Source organism: Lepidothrix coronata, unplaced genomic scaffold (assembly GCF_001604755.1).
Source record: "Lepidothrix coronata isolate B3197 unplaced genomic scaffold, Lepidothrix_coronata-1.0 Scaffold10, whole genome shotgun sequence".
Taxonomy (NCBI): Eukaryota; Metazoa; Chordata; class Aves; order Passeriformes; family Pipridae; genus Lepidothrix; species Lepidothrix coronata.
The window spans coordinates 6893802-6913955 of NW_016690190.1; the positions used below are offsets into that span (position 1 = coordinate 6893802).

The following is a 20154-nucleotide window of genomic DNA, read 5'->3' on the forward strand; positions in this document are numbered from 1 at the left end:
TGCTTACAAGATCTCTCATAGTTCCTTCTGGCATTCGATCTCCTCTCTTTTGTCCCTCCATTCTCATTTTTCAGGATCACAGAGATTTTTGATCACTGACTTGAAACTTGCTGTGAAGAAGGTGGATTATGCATTGCCTTGAGATCAGAAGGGGAGATGGAGAGCACAGAATGACAGAGCAAGGCTCGCAGTGATTTTGCAAACTCTGAAGTAGTTAATTACATTGCCATTTTAGGTTGGCTTTTAAAAAGGCACGTGTGTGGCTTGGCTCAAATCCCGGCACTTTCCCTTGGGACTTCTGCTTCCAAGGTACTTACAGGCAGATTTTCCAAAAGCAGTGAAGTTGTAAACTTTTGAAGTTCAGAGTTATCAATGTGTTTAGATGGCTGGCTGGTTTAAAATTAGTTTCACAAGTTATTTTTGCCTGTTCACCTTGTGGTGAACAGACTGGAATTAACTTGGAACAAGGCAAATTTCAGCCCTGGACTTCAGGAAAGCAGACTTTGCCATGTTCAGGGACCTGCTTCAAAGAATCCCATAGGAGACAGCCTTGGGGAGCTTTGCAGGAAAGGACCTTGGGATCCTGGTGGACAACAAGCTGAACATGGGCCAGCACTGTGCCCTTGCAGCAAAGACCAACAGCCTCCTGGTCTGCATTAGGTCAGACTGAGGGAGATGATCCTTCCACTCTGCTCAGCCCCTGTGTGACATCTGTAAACGTCATGTTGAGTTCTGGGCCCTCCAGGTGAGAGACATGGACACACCAGAGTGAGTCCTGCCAAGGGCCATGGAGATGATTACAGAACTGGAGCATCTGACATACAAGGAGAGGGTGAGAGGGGTGGGACTGTCCAGCCTGGAGAGGATAAAGCTCAGGGAGATCTTATTCATGTGTATAAATACCTGATAGAAGGGAGTAAGTAAAAAAGAGAGAAACTCTTCTCAGTGGCATCTATGGACAGGAGGCAATGGGCAAAAGCCAAGGCAGAGGAGATTCTGTTTAAATATAAGAGAAGCTTTTTTTTTGCTGTAAGGGAAGTCAGACACTGGAACAGGAAAAGAAGCTGTGGAGTCTCTGTCCTTGGAGGTATTCAACACCTGCTTTAGGTGATGCTGCTCTGAGCAGGGGTTCAGAGTAGATGGTTTCCGGAGGTCCTGTCCAATCCAATTCTGTGCTTTTGTATTAGCATGCAATAAAAACAGATTAAAAGAATAACGAAGAATGAGCTGTCCTGGGCTATTTCTGGAGCCTGGGAAGTCACAGCCACACAGAGTCTTCACCTCAATCCCAGGAGACACTGCACTGAGAACTTTTCCCATAAAACAGTGTAGTACCTAAACTGTACTGTAGTGTTTCAGGACACCAGACCTGAGGTCTGATGCTCTCTCCTAGTTATGTAGAACCTGGAGCTTTGTGAGTTACCAGGGCCAGAAGCACATAAAGGACAGACGATGAACAACTTTTGTCAAAATGCAGTAGAGAGGACAGCTGCTTTCACTTGCCTTCAGTTTTGGCAGAACATGCTAGAAATGGGTATTTTGATATATGTGGTTAAGCTGTATAAGGCGGTGCACTCGTACCATTGTGGAAAAGGACTGAAAGTGAACAGAGTCCCTGGAGCTCAGTAGGAATCACACCAGGAGGCTGTGGAAAAGGTCAGTAAAACTTAGTAAAGAGGCTGAGAACAGAATTTGGATGAAATCTCAGGTCAGCATGTAAATAACCCGTGTCAGATGGCATTTTCACTGGATATTTATTCTGGAGCTAGTACAGGAATTACTGTGTGAGCTTCCTGTACTGAATTATACAAGAGGCAGATTGGACAGTTGTTATGGTTTCATTTGTCCTGAAGTTCATTAGGCATTTACTGGACAAGTGCTGGGCAGTAGAAACCACTCTTCCCTGACTTATGGAAATTTCCAATGCATTGGAAAGAAAATGATAATTTTGCAATCGGTCTTCTCAAGCCACCTTAAGCAGCTGGCGGGGCGATTTTAATGCTCTGGTAGAAAGCTGCAGCACAGTTAAATATTCCACTGAAACAAGATAGCTCTGTAAGGCATGCTGGCCCAGCTCCAAGGCAACTAACCCGGCTGTCTCCTGCTGGGTGAAGGATCACCTCCTGGAAGCCCTCAGGAATGCCTGCTGGTGGCAGGAATTGCTTGTGGAAAACAGGGGCCCTGCAGCAGCGTTTGGCTGGCCCCTGCAGTCTGGGCTCTGAAAAGTTCAGCTGCTGCTCAGCTTGTGAGTGGCTCTGAGTTTGTTCTGTCTGGGATAGAAGTTTAGCAGAACTCAAACCAGAAATTTCCCAGTAACTAATTTTTCGGTTCCCTGGAAGTTCTGAAAGAGCAGTAGAAATGGTTGCCCTAGTTTTATGAAATTTAGGGCAGAATGAAAAAAATCTTGACCTATCACACAGGTTTTATTAATACAGAAAAAAACCACAAGAATGAGTTAAATTTATAGTAGAGCTTGAATGTCATTTACAACCTACAGCAATGGCACAATTTTAGCATTGTATTGCAGCTGTTAAAGCATTTGGATTTGGGTTTCCAACTCCCAGCTCTAAATTCTCAAACAGATAATATGTATTCAAACTGCATCACAATGAAGACAAAAACTCCAGCAATCTGCAATAACTCCCAATACAGGGAGAGAAGGACAGGAGCTATAGTACATAAGGAATTTTTTCCTTAGAATGTCAGTCTCATTCCACTCAGTCTTCATAAAGGATCCACACTTGAAATCAGTTAAAAATAAGAGATACAGTTTAACAATCTCTGGCACTTCACATAAGGAAGATATCCCATCATCTTCAAAACCCCTCTCAGTGATAGGCCTATGGATCAACTAAGAGCAGAATAGTTGCTTTGTTTCTACTCTTTCTGCAGTAAGTGCAGACATTATTGTTGCATGTACTTTCTTAAAGCAAACTGAGTCTTCTTCATCAGCTGTTAAAAAGTCTTTTAAACTACCTGAATCATAAACCTCCCTGGTTTTCAGTTGTGCCATGCTTTACACCGGGGTCTTATTTGTACTTCCTGTAATTATATGTCTGCACATCTGCAAATGTGCTTATTGTGAACAGATTATAGCAACACACTGGAATCTTTAGAGGAAAGTTCAAGGATAATGTTCCACATGCAAGCAATACGACAGAAGACTTTTTAAGACACGTTGTTTGCAGTAATTTAAAGAAATCATCCTGCCGTTAATACCTTTATAAAAATTTTATAAAAATATAAAAATTTTATAAAAATATAAAAATTTTATAAAAATATAAAAATTTTATAAAAATATATAAATTCCAGTGATTGTGTCCTTAAGTTTCAGAGGTTCCTGCAAGCTTTTGAGGATGTAAGAGCTTTATAGGTTTAGATCAGGGAACAAATGTCTTTGGGACGTTTGTAAATCCCCCAGACCGGCAAAGGGAGTCACGGCCCATTGCGGAATTTGCATGTCAACAGCGCGAATTTGGTTACCGGGGACGCCGGCTCTGCCACCCGGGGCATCCCTCCTCCATCGTCATCCTTCTTCCAGCTCTAGTGGGTTTGCAGGACCCTGGACGAAGAGTTTGGGTCTGGTTTTGAGGAGGGGCTGAGAGGAACCCTGGGATGCTCAAAACCAATGAAGTTTTAAGAGCACATTTACGGAACAAACTGAATTGTTCTTCTTGCCTCTCCTTCTGGGGCATCTCTTAAGTCTTGTTTAAAAAGTTTTAAATTGAAACACACAACGTTAAAAAAATAATGCCAAGTGTGAGTGGCGTCTGTCCCAGTTTAGCAGGCTGGAAATATTCAGCAAACTGGTTAAGTTATGCCAAATTCTCTCAAAGACAGTGGGACTTAGGCTTGAGTGATTTAGCAAACTAGGGTAACTGTAAATACAGGCTCTTTTTTTGATCTCCATGGAGGGTTAGCTTGGAGGGTGTTTGGGCACTGGAACAGGCTCCCCAGGGAAGTGGTCACAGCACCGAGCCTGGCAGAGTTCAGGAAGCGTTTGGACAAGGCTCTCAGGGACATGGTGGGATTCTTGGGGTTGTCCTGTGCAAGGCCAGGAGTCGGATTCAATGATCCTTGTGGGTCCCTTCCAACTCAGAATATTCTATGACTCCATGGGACAAAAAGTAGTTTCTGTGAACTCCTCGTGGTTCCCAGTTAGTGATTTTTGTTACTGTGTTGTGCAGGCTGATTAGAGACCCAAAGCAAGCCATTGATGTGGGATTTAGTCAAGAGAGAGGAAAAACAGTATTTCAGAAGTTGATATTTTGGAATTATGTCATTGTGTAAGAGTTCTATAAAGAGAGTTTACACAACCCTGATTTTTCCCCCTAGCAACCCATGTTGTGTAAATAAAGCTGTCTCAGAATTAAGTGTCTGTGCTTTGCAGCCCATCCCATTGCACAGCAGGCATTTGCTTGGAGGCAGGATGCCTGAGGGGAGGACTGGCAGCTTGTTTTGTCCATGTGAGTTTTGAGCCTGTGTCATTGAGGAGCTCAAGCGTGCTCTTGCCCCTTAGTACTCTGAGGCTTGATATGGTTTTAAAGGGGTAGGGTTTTCTGTAACTTCTTAAAACGTTAGTCCATCTTATGTTTGTCTGCCCTGACTAACAGTTGGCATTTGTTGAGAATTCAGAGGAAATCAGTGTTACAAATCTTACCTTTGCTAATTAGTGATGCTGGTGTTAGGTGAGAGGTGCATGCAGAGTTCCTCTGCAAAGACAGCTTGAAGGCTGGGCATTTTGGGTTAGAGGCCAAGTGAAGCTTTGGGCATAGATTTGGAGTTGTCAGCATCTGTTGAGAAATTTCAGACATTCTTGAAGAATATTCTGATATTCCAGTTGGTTTTTGCTGCCATTTTAATCACCATCCAATCATATTTATAGCAGCAGTATTCCAGTACCTAAAGGAGGCCTACAGGAAAGCTGGAGAGGGACTTTTGATGAGGGCGTGTAGTGATAGGACAAGGAGGAATGGCTTGAAACTGAAAGGGTGTGGGTTTAGATTAGATATTAGGAAGAAATTCTTTCCTGTGGGGGTGGTGAGTTACCAGAACAGGTTGCCCACAGAAGCTGTGGATGCCCCATCCCTGGAAGTGTTGAAGGCCCAGCTGTGTGAGGCTTTGACCAACCTAGTCAGCAACTAGTTTTTCCAACACCTTCTAGTTGGAAGGTGTCCCTGCCGATGGCAGAGGGGATGGAACTAGATGACCTTGAAGTTTCTTTCCAACCCAAGCCCTTCTGTGTGATATGTAAGTCTGAACCAGAAGTCATAGTTTTGAATTTTGAATCCGAATTGTTGAAATAAACTTGCACACAGGGATTTTATCCAAGTTCCTGACATTCTTGGAGTAGTTTTAGAGCCTCATCCAAAGCCTGTTAACATTAATAGAAGAACTTCATCAGACTCAAAATGAAATCATCAAATTGTTTCTAATCTGACATATCTAGAAAACGATATCAAAGCAGTACCTCAACCACTGCACTCCACTGCACTCAGTTCCTCTTTGTTATTTTTAAAGACTTGTTATATTTCTCTGGGTTTTGTATTCATCAGTATGACCTCTTTTGATTACCCCTCAGCATAGCTATTGGAGAACTGGTGCATTGTCCCCCGTTTAGAGGTGTCTCTGTCTTTGGGTGGTGTCAGAGTAGAGTGTCCCATACAGAGCCGTGGGAAGAACAGTCATTCTGCTATGCTCAAGAACACTGGCAAACTTAAACAAATCGTAAGGTGTTTCTGGAGTGGCCTGCAAGAGTGTTGGTTCAGCTTGCTTCCTTGCCTTGAGGTGAGGTCAACACTACCTGCACTATTTCTGGCAGATGTTTGCCCAGCCTGTTCTTTATCTTAATTTTTCTCTTGCCTTAGTGACATCCCTAGACTGCCTCCAGTCACTGCTGAAAGCAATAGAATAGGGTAATAATTTTGTTGCAATGCTCACAGAGACTGTGGAAACAACACATTTCAGCAGAAGTGGGTGAATTCAGGGGAGGAAAATGGCTACAACAGCTTTGAGCAAAATGGCAAATAGAAATGACAATTAGAGAAATAAGGTATGGGGTTTTTCTCATGGAAGCAGTGAATGACATTGTCTACACCATAAAGTTCCACTGAACTTGACTGAAAATCAAGTTGCAAGCAGATACTTTGGGAATGCTGCATCTACGTGGAAGTGGCAAACTGTTGAGTCTTTAGAGGAAAATCCCCATCCAGGATAAAAAAATAATGCATTAGCTATGTTTGGTAAAGCAGTAACAAGGGTTGACTTGAAGGTCTGTTGCTCAGTTGATGTTCAGCTTCACATCTTAGACAGCTCCTGTGTAAAAAAAATAAATCTTGGAAAGCTCTTTCAGCAGTCTGTGTGCTGCAGTGTTTGGACCAGTTGACAAAAATGCACTTACCAAAGCTTCCTGAAAGCTTCATGGATGACCTCGTTGAGCTTTCTTGGTCACAGTCTCATTGCAGAAATGAAAACAGATGGCAAAGACCGCTGAGCACAGAGTTGCCATTTTCTTTCATTATATATTTTTGTAGGTGCCTCACAGTGCTCAGGGGAGGGAAGCTCCCTACGTATGTTGCTTCCTATTAATTGCATTTGTGCAGATACCATGGACATCAACAGATTGGTCCATAGTTGAGAGCATTTAGAAACATGCTTCTCTTGGCAAAAGAAGTCCTTACTGCTGTTAATGGTGATGCAGTACATATGAACTGAAGTAGGCAGGAAGCCTGCCAGGTGTGTTTCCAGGTGCCCTGTGTATGATTTGTTGCGCTGACGTACAGATAAATTGAGGCAAACTTTAGCTTTAATTAACTTGTTACCTCAATGGAACGGGCCTTTATTGCCTCTTGTGTCCCTAAGGGCTTGGCTTCACCAGTGCCTCCAGATGAAGGGAGAGTGCCAGGAATACCACTTGCAGTGATCATAACCAGATGGAACATCTGCTTTTCATGCTAGTCACCTTGAGGTTTAGGTAGGAATTTTTTAAGTTGTTATTATTATTTTTATTAAAAATAAAATAAGGCAGACTGCACGATGTGAGTCAGCAGTTGAGGATGTGGTCACTGGGAGTGAATTGGTAGAAACCCATGCAAATGTTCCAGGATTAAAGGTATTTTGAAACAAAAATAATGCCAGATATCACAGTTCACGAAAAAAAAAAAAAAAGCAGGGTGAGGGTAGAGAAAAGCATGAAACTGGAGTCCACAAAGGAGCAAATTATTTTGATCTTAAAAGCAGGAATAAAAATCAAAACTTAGCCTTGTATCAAAAACACCTGATTCTGTGCTTCTCTGACAACCTGCTGGTTTTTCCAAGCTCTGCAAGTATTGAAGTTCAAGCAAACCAAATCTTGATCTCCTGTGAGTAAATGGTTTGATGCAAATCCCATGTTTTAAAGACAATGACTGGCAGAAGCCTGGCTTGGTAAGTATGAGACCATGGTGAGAACTACTCAAATACCTTTACTATTGCTGGGCCTGGAATCAGCCCTTTTTGACACTGACTGTAGCTGTTTTGAGAAATCTATTGCTGTGCATGAAGACTGTAAAAATGGAGAGACTGCTTTTGATGGCAGTATTGTCCAAAGAGGCAGATACAGCGTCAGCCTGTGTGCAGCACAGTGTCTCAGGGACAAGTGCACCATAATTGCAGGACAGTTGCCATGCATTCTGTAAATTAAAGAGTTGAGCTTGCCGGCAGTTAAGGGTTTTAACTTCACAGCTATCATGGCCACTATGTTGAAAACATATTTTATGATTCAAAAGCTTCGGCATGTGCTTTATGTGGTTAAGATGGCCTGTGGAATACTGCAAAAGAGTAGCAGAGTAGAAAACATTTCTTCCTGCTTTGCATGGAAGTTAGGAGTGCCAAAATCATGGTCTTTTATTTTATGTTCCTGAAAGCAGCAGTAGGTGCTCTTCTGCTCAATCTTCATTTGAGTCAATATTGCCTCCTACCCCTGAAAAACAGAGTGCTCTGCTCTTTCCTCTTCCCCAGTCTAATCCTTCAGGACTCCTTAGTGCAGTTTTGCAGAGTCAGAAGAGAGGAAGCTGAGGAGGAATTAAGTTGCAGAGAGAGTTGAAGAGGTGAGGATGGGCAGGTGAGGACACAGGGCTCTTGTTGGCAGTGGTCACCTTGGGCAGGGGATTACAGGGGCACAGCCAAAGCTGGCTCTCTGTGGCCAGCACCTCAGCTGGCTGCGGGTCATGCCCCCTTCCACACTGGCATGAACTCCCGAACCTCCTCTGCCTTCAGGATGGCAAGTGCATGTAAGCAATAGTTTGCAGTTGTTTTCCTCTAGTTGAAACAGGGGCATTTCTGGAGCTGACTTGGGAACTCAGCCCCATAATTTTGAAGGATAGTGCAGGAACATCATGGGCTTTCTCACTCAAATCCAGCTCTGCATCTCCATATGTGTATCCTCGCTGGGCTTTCAGGAGGCAGGTAATATTTGCTGGATAATTTTGTGGCATAAGTGGATTTCATGATTTAACTAGGGCAATGGAAAATTTTAGTGGCAGGAGCAAGATTTGAGTTATATTTTCCACAAAACCCGTTAGTGCCCCAAGCATTGCTTGTCAGTTCCTCCCTTGCTGCATGAAATAGATTTCCTGTACCTAGAGGGCAACAGCAGCAAGGTACTATTTGGTGGGTGAGTCTGGCAGTGAGACTGCGTTAGTGTCCTGGGTAGTTATGTCTACTCATTTTCCAGTCCTTCTCAAGTGCAGTGCTCTGCCTGTTCCTCCATCAAACTTCACGTACTTTTAATGTTCTGCAGCTTATTGTCAGTTTGCAAAGCCATTCACGTAGCAGTGACTCGGAGTTGTACCTGGAGGAAGAATGGAGTAATGTATTTCTGCTCACATGGGCTCTAACTTGTGCTTTATCCCTGCAGTCATATTTGCAGGGTTCTGCATTAACCAGAAATGGAAAGGTTTGCAGGGCTCCCTCTGTAACACCAGGTTTCATATCTTCTTGAATCCTTTTAACTCCGGGAGTGTTGTTGATCTTGACCTGAGGACAAGGAGTTCACTCATCTCTGCTTATGCCTTTTGTTGACTTAAATAAGTAACCAAAGAGAATCTCTGGGGTCTACCCTTGAATGAGGGTTTTTTGGTAGTTTCTCTGACCCCGTCTGTGATTCGTGACTTGACCTAACCTTCACTCACCCTTATGTCCAGAAACTGTTGGCTGTCCCTTTTCACTGTATCCCTCCCTTACATCTCTGTTTCTAGAAGGTCAGTTTACACCACACCTTTATGCTTTTCTGCACTTGGTGTTGTGGGGCTGCCTTTGTGTGTGTGGTAGACCAGGAGGTGGGTGTTGCTTCCCCTGTGGTGTGGCACTTGCAGTAGGGCTTGCTCTGGTCAGAGTGCATGAAAGGTGTGTCAAACTCTCTAAATATCCTCTTCCCCAGAACATGAGGCAGCATTGCCTGGGCCAGATGACAAGGAGATGTTTGCTTTTGGGCTGCAGCCACGAATCCGTGCTGCCTCGGGTGCACAGCACAGCATGGCAGCTTGTCCCCATGGTCTCACTGGCCAGAAATATTTGGTTGCTGGACTACAGCCTCACTGCTTTTGGTGCATAGCATCATGTGGCAGGGTGAAGATGCTCCCAGTGCACTGCCTCTGTGAGGGGGGTATAATCTAAATGAGGGTAACTGAGGCAGGAGGTGGAGCTGAGGTTTGTTTTCAGGGCAGGAGGCTTGATGCATATGTGTGTGAGACTGCAAATAGCTCCCTGAGTTCAGCTCCTGTGTCATGTTCAGTTTTAAGCAACCTTCCCCAGCATTTTTTGGACTAGTATGTTTGTGAGGCACATAGTGGTAATATCTGGGGGTATTGGGTACTGCATCTGCATACCTGTTCAGCCCAGGACTAATACTGAGAAAGACCTCAAATCATGCTGAAGTCTTGTCAAATAACAGTAAGTTGAAAATATTCAACCAGAATAAGAGGAGAAATAAGACTATCCAACAGAGGATTAAAACATCAAGCCATGATGAGGAATCTGTGGGTAATGAAGAACATAACCCTGCTTCATACCTGCCAGTCTTTTCCTTTTCCTGTCCTGGCAACAAAAAGAAGAGGAGCAGGATCTCAGATAAGAATTAAAATGCTTCTTGTCCGAACCAGTGGACCTGCTCTTTCTTGAGGCTGCTGAGTGAAATCATTTAGCAGGGTTGCAAAAGGGCTGGATACTATGTGGGTGTTAATAGCATTTGCAGCTATGTAAGCAACAGTAACAACAGCAGAGTAATCAAATCTCATCCTTCAGAGGGGAAACTGATCACCTGAGTGAGGCTGGGATTTCCCCCTTGCACCATTGCCAGCTACCTTTGCAGGCTGATTGAAACATCGAGTGCTGTCTGGGGCCCGGGGCACGACAGTGGCTTGGTGGATCTAATCTCTGAATACACAGAGCAGCTCTGGTCACGCTCCTGCCCCGAGGCCTGATAGCTCCCCGGGTACTGCTGCCTGTTACCTCTGGCTGTGGCTTTCTGCTTTTTTAATTTTTTTTTTTTTTTCTCTCTTAAGCTGGGCTTCAAGTGCATTGCATAGCTGAGGAGAGGCAGACATGGCCCCAGGCCCTGACCAGGGCCATGTCAAGAATCATCTTCATCTTATTTTCTCTTGCTACAGCTTTTCTGTCTCTTAATGGTTGGTTCACTGGCTCTGTGGGCGACTGGCTCCAGACCGGCTGCCTCTTGTGTGGGTTTCTGTTGTAGGATGCAGCATCTGTCTCAGTCTCCACTTCAACTTCTTTGCCTTTCTTTTGTGTTCACCTGCCTCTATTTCCAGAAGAAAGCTCAAGTACTGGGGGCTTCCCATCTTGAATCCAGAAGGGCAGTTGAGGGTCAACCCTGGTGGGCATTTGGGTCCTCATCAGGCATCTGCCAGCTGTTTCTGATGGGAACAGTGTCAAAAAGGGTGACTTTTCCCTGAAGAAGAACCTTCATGGTTCTGGGCATTGGCTGATCCCTATGAGGCTTGAATCTTGGACCACCAGAGCACAGAAGTAGAAAGAAAGGTGCAAATCTGCTTGCAGAAAGGGTGTCAGCCAAGTGCCTGGTTGTAGATATAGGGAAAATGTCCTGGAGGTTGGAGTGAGGATAAAAAACACAATTTGGGTGCACTCTGGGCAAAACCCCTGCCATTTCCATGAACCTATCTGCCCTTCTGTCCCTCTACAGTGTCTCTGAGAACATCTTCTTGCACAAAATCCCCATCTACCATGCTCTGGTGCCCGCTGTGCCATCGCAGACAGGGATGGGGAAGGGACAGGTCTGATGTCACACCATACATGGTTCAACTGCAGAGTCCTGGAAGCATGGATACATCTCTCTCCCTGGGCTGTGCTGTGCTGCTTGTGTAGCCACCAGCCAGCTCAGCTGGGAAAGGTGGCCCATCAGAAAGCCATGTGCCCTTCTTTCCTGTGGGATGGATTTTGGGTGAATCACTGCTCTGAACCATCAGCGGGGAGGCTGGTCCTTATGCCAAGGAGGGCAGAGTCTGTGGCAGCAAGGCTGGCTGCTGCTCTTGGCAAACTGTGCCTGCATCAGTGTTGCCTTCCTTGGAGGTGTTTGGGGTGAAAAAATAGCCTTGGAAAACAACTGATGTGCTGTGGGAGGTGATGGGAAATGCTTTGGGAAGTGATCCTCAGAAGAGAGAAAGACCAAGAGCTGGCTGGTGCATCTGTCTAACAGACTAATGGCAACAAAGCCTGGGCCAACATCTTCACCTGGCTGTGAGACAGGCTATTCCCAGGCCTTTGATTTCCTACTTTATGTTTTTTTCTGCCCTTTCCCATCCTAACCAGAACTGGTTTTGTAGAGGGGCTGGAGCGAAGCCATCAAAGCTAATAGTTCTGGCGTTCCTTCTTGGTAATACTGAAGTGTTTGCTGAGGTATTTTAGTTCTAGACTGCTGATTTTTTCCAGGAGTAGTCTTGTTGACTTAAAAATAGCCATCAAGGGAGTGCTTGGGCCAGCTGAGCTCCTGAGCAGTGCTCATGGAGAGCTTGAGGAAAGGCTGAACCTGTGGCTGAACCTTGCTCAGATGCTCTTGAGATGGAGCAGTGGATGTAGCCAACGGCTTCACTCTCCAGCTGTTGCACAGGAGTGGATACATACCTGAAAGGCAATGTCTTGAATCCTGTGACCTGTGCTGGGGAGAAAACCTTCATCAGCAGTTGCCCTCCGGAGGTGTTTTGACTGCAGGAAGCTGGAGGAGATCTGTCTCCTCCTAGCGAGGAAAGCACGTGCAAAGCCAGGTCCTCCAAAGCCAGCGTGTCCAGTGGAGATCCCTAGGGAAAAGTCAATCTTTTTAGAAGGAACTGGAGTGCCAAGAACTCTCTCTGAGAGGGTTTATCCTATTATTTTCTGAAAATCATTTCCTATCATGCTGGAGAATGAGCTTGCCAAAGCACAAATTATACCCAGCAAGGAAATCACTGCCTCCAGATTAATTCATAGTTCTTTTGTCTCTTCCATGTTTGGCTGATGTAAACGTTAGGTAAATATTTGTGCAACACAGAGAATTGCCTCCCTTTCTTCTCTTCTCCAGGGGTCAAAGAAATGTCAACCATGGCACTGGTGTGCAGCCAGGCTTCTGTGTTTGCTGCAAGGCAGGCTCCGTGCCAGCCATGGGCAGGAGCAACCAGAGTGGCTGCCTGTGGTGGCCAACATCCTCTTCCCAGGAAAAGCAGGTTCCCCAATGCTTTGTCCAGAACTTATTCCACAGGGCAGTGAAGTGCTGAGTTTAACAATGAAACCAAATAATCTCTCCCCCCTGCACAAAAGAAGAAAACCTGCCTCTCTCGGCATCCTCACTCAGTGAATGTCTAGGGCTGAATTGCCCTTGTTTTATTTTTCTTCCTGATTTACTTGGTTCCTCCCTGATTTAGCCAGTGAGACTTCAATGATCCTTGTGGGTACCATCCAACTCAGGATATTCTATGATTCTGGGTCTCCCTTCTGAAAAAAAAAAACAAAACAACCTGGTGTGCTCTCCCACTAATATGATGAGCCCTCAAAGTAGCAAGTCCTGAATTTCACACAAACTACAAAGTCTGTTTCAGCCCCATTCCCAATGGGACCGTGTGTCCAACTGCAGGACACTCACAAACAGTGGTTCTGTCTCATTGCTCTGAACAACGTGGAAACTCACCAGTTACACGTAAAATTATGTAGACACCAGAATTTCTCCTTTCCCATGGCAGTCAGTCCTTGAAGCACAAGATGTGCTTGGCTGCAGTAATCAGTAGATTAATCACACAGCGTCTGACTGAAAAATCTTCTGCAGAAGATAAATGCTGATGTTGATATTTTTAGCCATAAATTGAAATGCATAGCTTCAAATCAAAGTCTGGGGGTGAGATGATCTAGATCAGAAATTTGTGACTGTTCAGCATCTAACGGGGCCCGAACAAAACACACATCCAAGCCAACGCCTGCATCAGGAAAGCAGAACACCCTAGTTGCCTCGAGTTTTGTCTCTTAGTTGAATCTGTGACTACTTTCATGTTTTCCACACTTCTTGCACTTTCTTCTCAGTAATTGTTCCCTTTGATCACCAGATCATAGGAGGCAGCTTCAACATCTTCACTTTTCTACTCACCTCTGCCAGATTCCACAGGACCCAGATTCATGAGTAAGGAAAGACAGAGGTTTTCAACCCAGTTTGTAGGTGCAATAACTGGCCAGGGGAAGATGAGTGAGTTGACTGAAGATGGGTATGCTGGCTCTGAAACAGCAGATGTTTCCCCAGAAGTGGGCTGTTCTTCATCCTCAGAGCATGTTCCTGCTATTTCTGGCTGCAAGAACGGTGCAGAGGGCTCAGACCATTTGTCTAAGTTTGTTGGACTTGAAGATGATGGGATGGTTCCCTTTACATACAGCCAACTTCTCTCAACCTCCTAGAGCTTTGGGGATGATTTCCAATTTTAAAGAAAGTGGGTAGAAAGCCTGGCTCTGCTCCTTGGTACATGGATATTGAGTTGGTTTGCCACCAGCTGGGAATGGGTTAGGGCTTGTGGAGGTTTTGGCACTTGCCCTTCATGATGAAGCTGTCATCATGTGTGGGCACAGCACTGAGGTGCTGGCAGGCTGGTTAGTTGCTGACTAAGTGCCAAAGTGTTTATCAAATCTGAAAACCACATGGTGTGAGCCACTGAAGCACTGCTGGGAGGCTCTGCTCACCAGCACTGTCTTATCAGTGACATGGGCAGTGGTCACAGAGAGCTACAGTGTTATGCTGCATCTGCTCATCTTTTCCCTTCTAAGCCCAGGAGGCCGCCAGAGTTGTAGAAGGAAATCAAGATTGATCCTAACCTCTGGATTGAGCAGACTGGGATGGGAGGGGATGCTAATATTTTAGACATTGCAGCATTCTTTGCCATAATTTCCTTCAAGAAGAGAGGATTGATAGCTTTTACTGTGTAAATAAAATAATAATATATACGAATAATATGCTTTTGATGGTTAAATTAATTAGTAATCTAGTTATTGTCTTATTTTTCTTTGACATTGCTAGTTAATAAAAATTGATGTTCTTTAGTTTGACCACTGGGATTATGTGAGTAATCTACAAAGAGGTTCTCAGTCCTATGGTGATTAATGAAGTCTCTGACGTGTTTTGAAACTATGATGAATCTTTAATATAAGTATTAATAAGAAGGAGGGAAGAGCTTTTGAGGAAGATAAAGGCAATTTCTCTCTCCGTATCGGTCTGCCAACTCCAAGTAGCATAAACAACTCCTGGTCTCTGCCAGGCAATTTCAGAGAGTTAGAGGTCTCTCAGCTTTGGAAAGAACTGGTTTATTCTGATAACTGTGGTGGTTTATTTTATTAGATGTTTTCTGACACCTCTTTCTGTTTCCTCTGTACAGGATACGAAAACTGGAGGGAGCTGGCTAAGGTTCTGTCAGACACCAATGTCCCAGGTGGGGACCCAAGCCTTCAGTTTTACTATCCACAGCAGCCAGGACACCAGGTGAGGAGATTTGGGATGCCTTCTGAACATTTACAAGGGTGAACCTTCCTTTCTGATGCTGGCCCCAAGAGACAGCTCTCTCTTTATGCAGGAAAGAGAGCTCGCCACGGGGCAAAATCTGAGCTGACTCACAGCAATATGAATGTACAATGACTCCAGTGTAGTCAGTTAAGTTATTTTAGATGTACTAAACCACAGCAGTGGGCTGAAGCTGACTGGATCTGTGGCACAGGAAGGTAGCAATGAGCAAGACAGAAGCAGAAATGAAAGGTCAGGAGAGAGTTTGCTGCTCTCTAGTGAAGCACGTCTTGGTACTTTTGCCTAAAGGCAGTGTTGGAAGAACTATTGCTTGGACATTTTTGAAACAAGGATGGGAAAAAAAACCACCAGAAAGTGACCTAAGTTTTAACTCTGTGTTAGCAAGCTGTTATAAAGTATTGATGTCCTTTTCCCTCAGTAGCTCACCTGAAATGTGCTGTCAAACAAGCATTTTCACCCCACCATGGCCATGATAACTGGCCTGTCCTTTGGAAAGGGAACTTGAGAACTTGTTTTTATTTTCTCATGTTCTTATAACCAGGTTTGAGCCTTCTTGTTTAGATGTCAGTGCTGTGTCATTTATTGGGTTACTTTGAGTTTCCTCTACTTGTATTTCAGAAGCAAGAGCTGCAAAGAGCTGGGAGGAATAAATCGAATTATGCGACTGTGGACGACCCTGTCCCATGGTTGCCAGAGGTGGGTGCTTTTCTCCATTGTTTTGCATGAGGGAGGTGTAGGTAGAGACTTGTACAGCAAGAATGTAAGGCAGGGACATCTGCCTGGAAATTAATTCACTTTACGGGAGCTCTGTCCCCTATCACCCCCTCCCTGCTTAATGACACTTACAGACCTGAGTAATCATCCGGAAAGACAGGTGTGTCCAGATTCCAGATAATTTGGTTTTTGCACTAGTCATCAAGGCACCAAGCACCCACCTACAATTCCCTGAGAGCAGGCAGCCCACTGCCTTCCGGAAAAGTGAAGTTTATTCAGGTCTGGGGTGCGTAGGGCCAAGCATTCGACAAGAGAATACATGATTGTGGCACGCAGGAGTGTCACGCTCTTGCTCTGGCATTTGCAATCCAACCCCTGTGTGTCATACATAGAGATTTCTCCACTTCAGTGACACTTCAGTGAACAGAGACCTTCTCTGGTGACCCTTACAGACTGAGGTAAACACCCCCTTTGTTTCCTTCATGCCTCGTTTATTCTTTCCTCCCCTGCTCCCTTATCTCATCATTCCTCTTCAGATAAGGGAGCAATGCAACCTGCTTCTAATGAGAGGCCCACCAGCCTGGGGGCATTTAGCTAATGGAACCGGCTCACTAAATTCCTCAAGGTGATTAGAGACCTGCACAAATTAAAGGGCCTCTGCAGCTCCCCTGTGGAGCGAGCCGGCTGCTGGCCCTGTGCTCAGGATGAGATTGTCACTGGTGATGGAGGAAAAGCGTGTCCCTCCAGCATTGCAATGAGCAGTTCATGTCCCTGCAGCATGAGCTAAAGCTTTCCTGGAAGTAGCCAGCACCAGTCACCTTCCAGTGCCCAGAACCAGACCAGACTATTCTGCTGCCTTGGCTCTGCTGTGCCGGTTCCAGCTGGAGGCTGGGGGCTTCCTCTGGCTGCAGGGCCGTGCAGGCAGTGTGTGGGCAGTGTGTGGGCAGTGTGCAGGCAGGGCTGCCTCGCAGGTGAGCAGCTGCTGGCTGAGAGCCAGCGGGACACGAAGGCCAGCACTGTGGCCATGCACAGGGGTGACAGGAGCATGTACTGCTCCCCTCTCCCATGGCAACAGGCCATACAGGCTCTGCATGGCATCCCCCAGCTTCTCTGAGGCTTTGCCCTGTGTCTCTGATCCCCTCCTAAGGATTTCTTAGAAGTCTTGAGAACAGGCGGCTGTGGTGTGCAATGAGCCTTCACTGGGTTAGAGATGCAGTTGGTGAGGTACATGCTGTGGCCTGGACAGTTTTCTCTTTGACTCTATAAAGCAACATTTCCTGCCCTTGCTGCAGGAAATGTCTGTACCCAGAGGGTCAGCAGAGTCACCCTGACTGCAGAGGCCAGCAGTTCACCAGTACCAGCTGCAGGTGATGGAGAGGGATCCATGGACACAGCTCTGTATAGAGCTGCCTGCTGTCCTCTTAACCACTGGCTGAAATTTCTCCTGACCTGGGGATTAAGTTTTTCTGTGACTCTGCCCAAATTAATTACCCAGGGTCTGTAATCCCATTGTGCCCTCCCCGTGGCATCTGTAATAACTTAATTGCAGCCTGATACCTGGGGTGAGGGGCACCAGGTTGCCTGACACAGGTCAGGGAACTGGGCTTTATTTGAATGGAGAGATATATTCCTGACAAACATAAATAATTAACAGGGTTGCAGGGTGAGCTGGCAGCCAGCATGTCCAAAAAAAGACAGGTTTCAATTTCCCCCCTCTCAGTTTCAGGATATGAAACAAGCAGTTTAAGTCTTCAGCCCTGGATAACGTGGTGGGAAAGTGTGCGCGTAGGAGACCCCTAATGAAGTTTTACCCCGTGTCTGGGGGAAGGCAGGGTTCAGCCTCACACCTCCTCAAGGTGCCTGTACACATGATGATCCCTACCCTTACTGTCGGTTCCAGGCACCACAGCAAAGTCTTCCAGCTTCCAGCATCTCCCACTGCCTCCTCAGGGTGGAGAGATGTCGGATGTCTTGTTTAATTAATTCAGAAAGGTGCCTGGCTATTGTCAGGGCAAAACTGCACTGTTGGGACCATGAGTGTCACCATTTGACACTGCTGTAGGTGTGGGGGAGGATTTTCAGAAAAGCCTGGTTAGCCTCATCATTCTCATTTGCCTCTGCAAAAGCTTCTGTACAGCTCTGAGAGGAGAAAGCACTGGGGTGCATTTAAAATGTCCTCCCCTCTGTCATGTCTGCACAGCCTCAGGACTTTGTTCTCTCTGTAAGGGGTGTCCAGGAGCACAGCCCCTTGCAGGCAGCACTTGTATAGGTGCATAGGTGCTGTACAAAACCAAAGCACTGTGCTGGGGTATTGTCCTGCTACCAAACCTGCCCTAAGAGGAACCATCCTTTCATTAGAAGACTGAAAGACAGAGCTATTGCTGCTTGCTCTGTCCCTGCTGATGTCCCTTCCTTGCCCACTCCTGCCCATCCAGACAGGGAGGGGGCCTGTGTAACTAACTTGTCTTGATGGATTCGCACAAGTGCCCAGCACAGCGGAGCGTGCAGCCAAGCCCAGCTGCTGGAGGCTGAATGTCACCCAGTCAGGGGAGCTGGGCCAGGCAGGAGGAGGGGCCACAGCCACTCTGCGGAGACAGAGGAGTCTTATAAACTCAGGAGTTTCTAGTTGGCAGCACAATGTCGCCTTTCTTCCTGGGCTCAGGCCCTCTCTGTGCCCTGTTTATCATCCCCGGTGCTGTGCATTCCCTGGGCTGCTTGCAGCCACGCAGCTGATTTGCCTCTGTGATGCCAGAGCCACCTAGAATTAAATTAGGAAAGATTTCTCTTCTCCATCCAGCTCCAGTTACAAGGCAACAGGCCATGTCTCTGCTGCTGCAATCCTCCCAGCTTTGCTGCTTGCCCTGACCTTTCTTCCTTGGGCTCCTTGCTCACCAGGAGCCCTTGGGTGTGTGGTGCCACCCCCCCGGGCAGTTTAGATATGATAGGATTTGGGCTAGAAAGAGAGGTCTGGGCTCTCTGTGTGCTTGATCCTCCTCTATGGTCTGTTTTTCTAGCAGGGGCTGATAATCTAAAATTTCTCACTAGAAGGAAGCAGAAATACTAAAATCTCTTAATGCCAAGCCAGGGCTGCAGGCAGGCGTTATTTCAGCGTGCTCAGCAGGAAGGGTCAGCACTGGTGCTCGGAGACCAGCCACATTCCCGAAGCCATGGAGGCCACTGCATCAGCAGTGAAGCAAGGGCCTGTCCCAGCTCTCCCCTCCCTGCACTTGTTAGGGTCCAGCTCTCCCTTCCTTTGGGTCACTCTGTGCCCATGGTGTTGTGCTCCAGAGGGTGTCGACCTGCACAGACCTCCTTGGGCAGAACAGCTCTTGTACATGAGCTCCTGGGCACACTCACCCTGTGCTGACGGTGCCCTTGGTGCACGACCTGTGCCCGTTTTGGATCTGAGCTGGGTTCTTGTAGTGCTGCTATTTCAGCCAGGGTGGACATAAGCAACATAAGGTGGGGTTGGGACAGGGAGGAAGCTGAGGAGCAGGGGGTGCCCTCCAAATGGGAAGGCACAGGTCACGTAAAAACACTCCCATTAAAAACACATACTCTTGGCTTCTATTCTTGCTTCTGGCCAAATCAGTGTATCCTGAATTTGCAAAGCAGGTGTTTTTAAGGGGCACTTATCTTGTTGCTTGCCAGGTCCTAAATTTCCATTCCTTTGAAAAAAAGGGCCAGATAGTTCTAAGCTAGGAAGTCAGACTAAGTAGCCGTGTTTTAGAAAATCCATTGACATTTCTGTGTGCATGAATTGGGAATGATGGTGATGCTTATCTGTAACTACAATCCGCAAAAGCCCCAAGCAGGAGACTGTTACTGCATATTCCAGAGGAGACACATATAGCAAACAGAGGAATTTCTCAGCTGCCTGCAATGGACAGCCATGGATTGAGTTGGAGGGACAGAGGTGATAGGGTTTCAAAACAGCTGCTAGACTGATGACTTCTGGGGCCCTAAAATTAAAGCCTAGCTCAGTTTTCAGTCCCAGAGCAGCGCTTTGAGCAGCCAACACTTATCTGTCAATAATGTTCTTTTCCCTTTTGGAGGCAGCAGAAAGTAAGTTAGACTACTGTAACTCAGGAGAAAAATCTGTTGATTTAGAAGACTCTGAAACTGCATGCAAGAAATACTTATTATTTACCAGTTAATTATTTCTAGTAAGTCTGAGCACAGGAAGGCAAAGTGATCTCGTTAACTCCTGCCAGAATCTCCTCTCAGGATACTTCATAAAGACTTTGGAGACAGGAGTGTCAGGCTACAAATCCCAGGGAACACCTCCTTCACCACTGATGGTGCACGTAGTATAGTGGTGTCTGCCTTATTTTTTAGTAGGCTGCCCTCTCCCTAATCCTGCCAAACTCTGCAGTAAAATCTTGTATTGCAGTGGGAGTGGTCCA

At 46.0% G+C, this 20154-nt stretch overlaps 1 protein-coding gene across 1 annotated transcript in view; it reads left to right on the forward strand.

The window, feature by feature from the left end:
* B4GALNT3 (beta-1,4-N-acetyl-galactosaminyltransferase 3) overlaps window positions 1-20154 on the forward strand; it is a 62920-nt gene that overhangs the window by 24770 nt on the left and 17996 nt on the right. The window contains exons 2-3 of the mRNA XM_017804607.1: window positions 14892-14995; window positions 15653-15730. Of these exons, the coding sequence (XP_017660096.1) occupies window positions 14892-14995; window positions 15653-15730 (182 nt within the window). The remainder of the gene's footprint in view (window positions 1-14891; window positions 14996-15652; window positions 15731-20154) is intronic.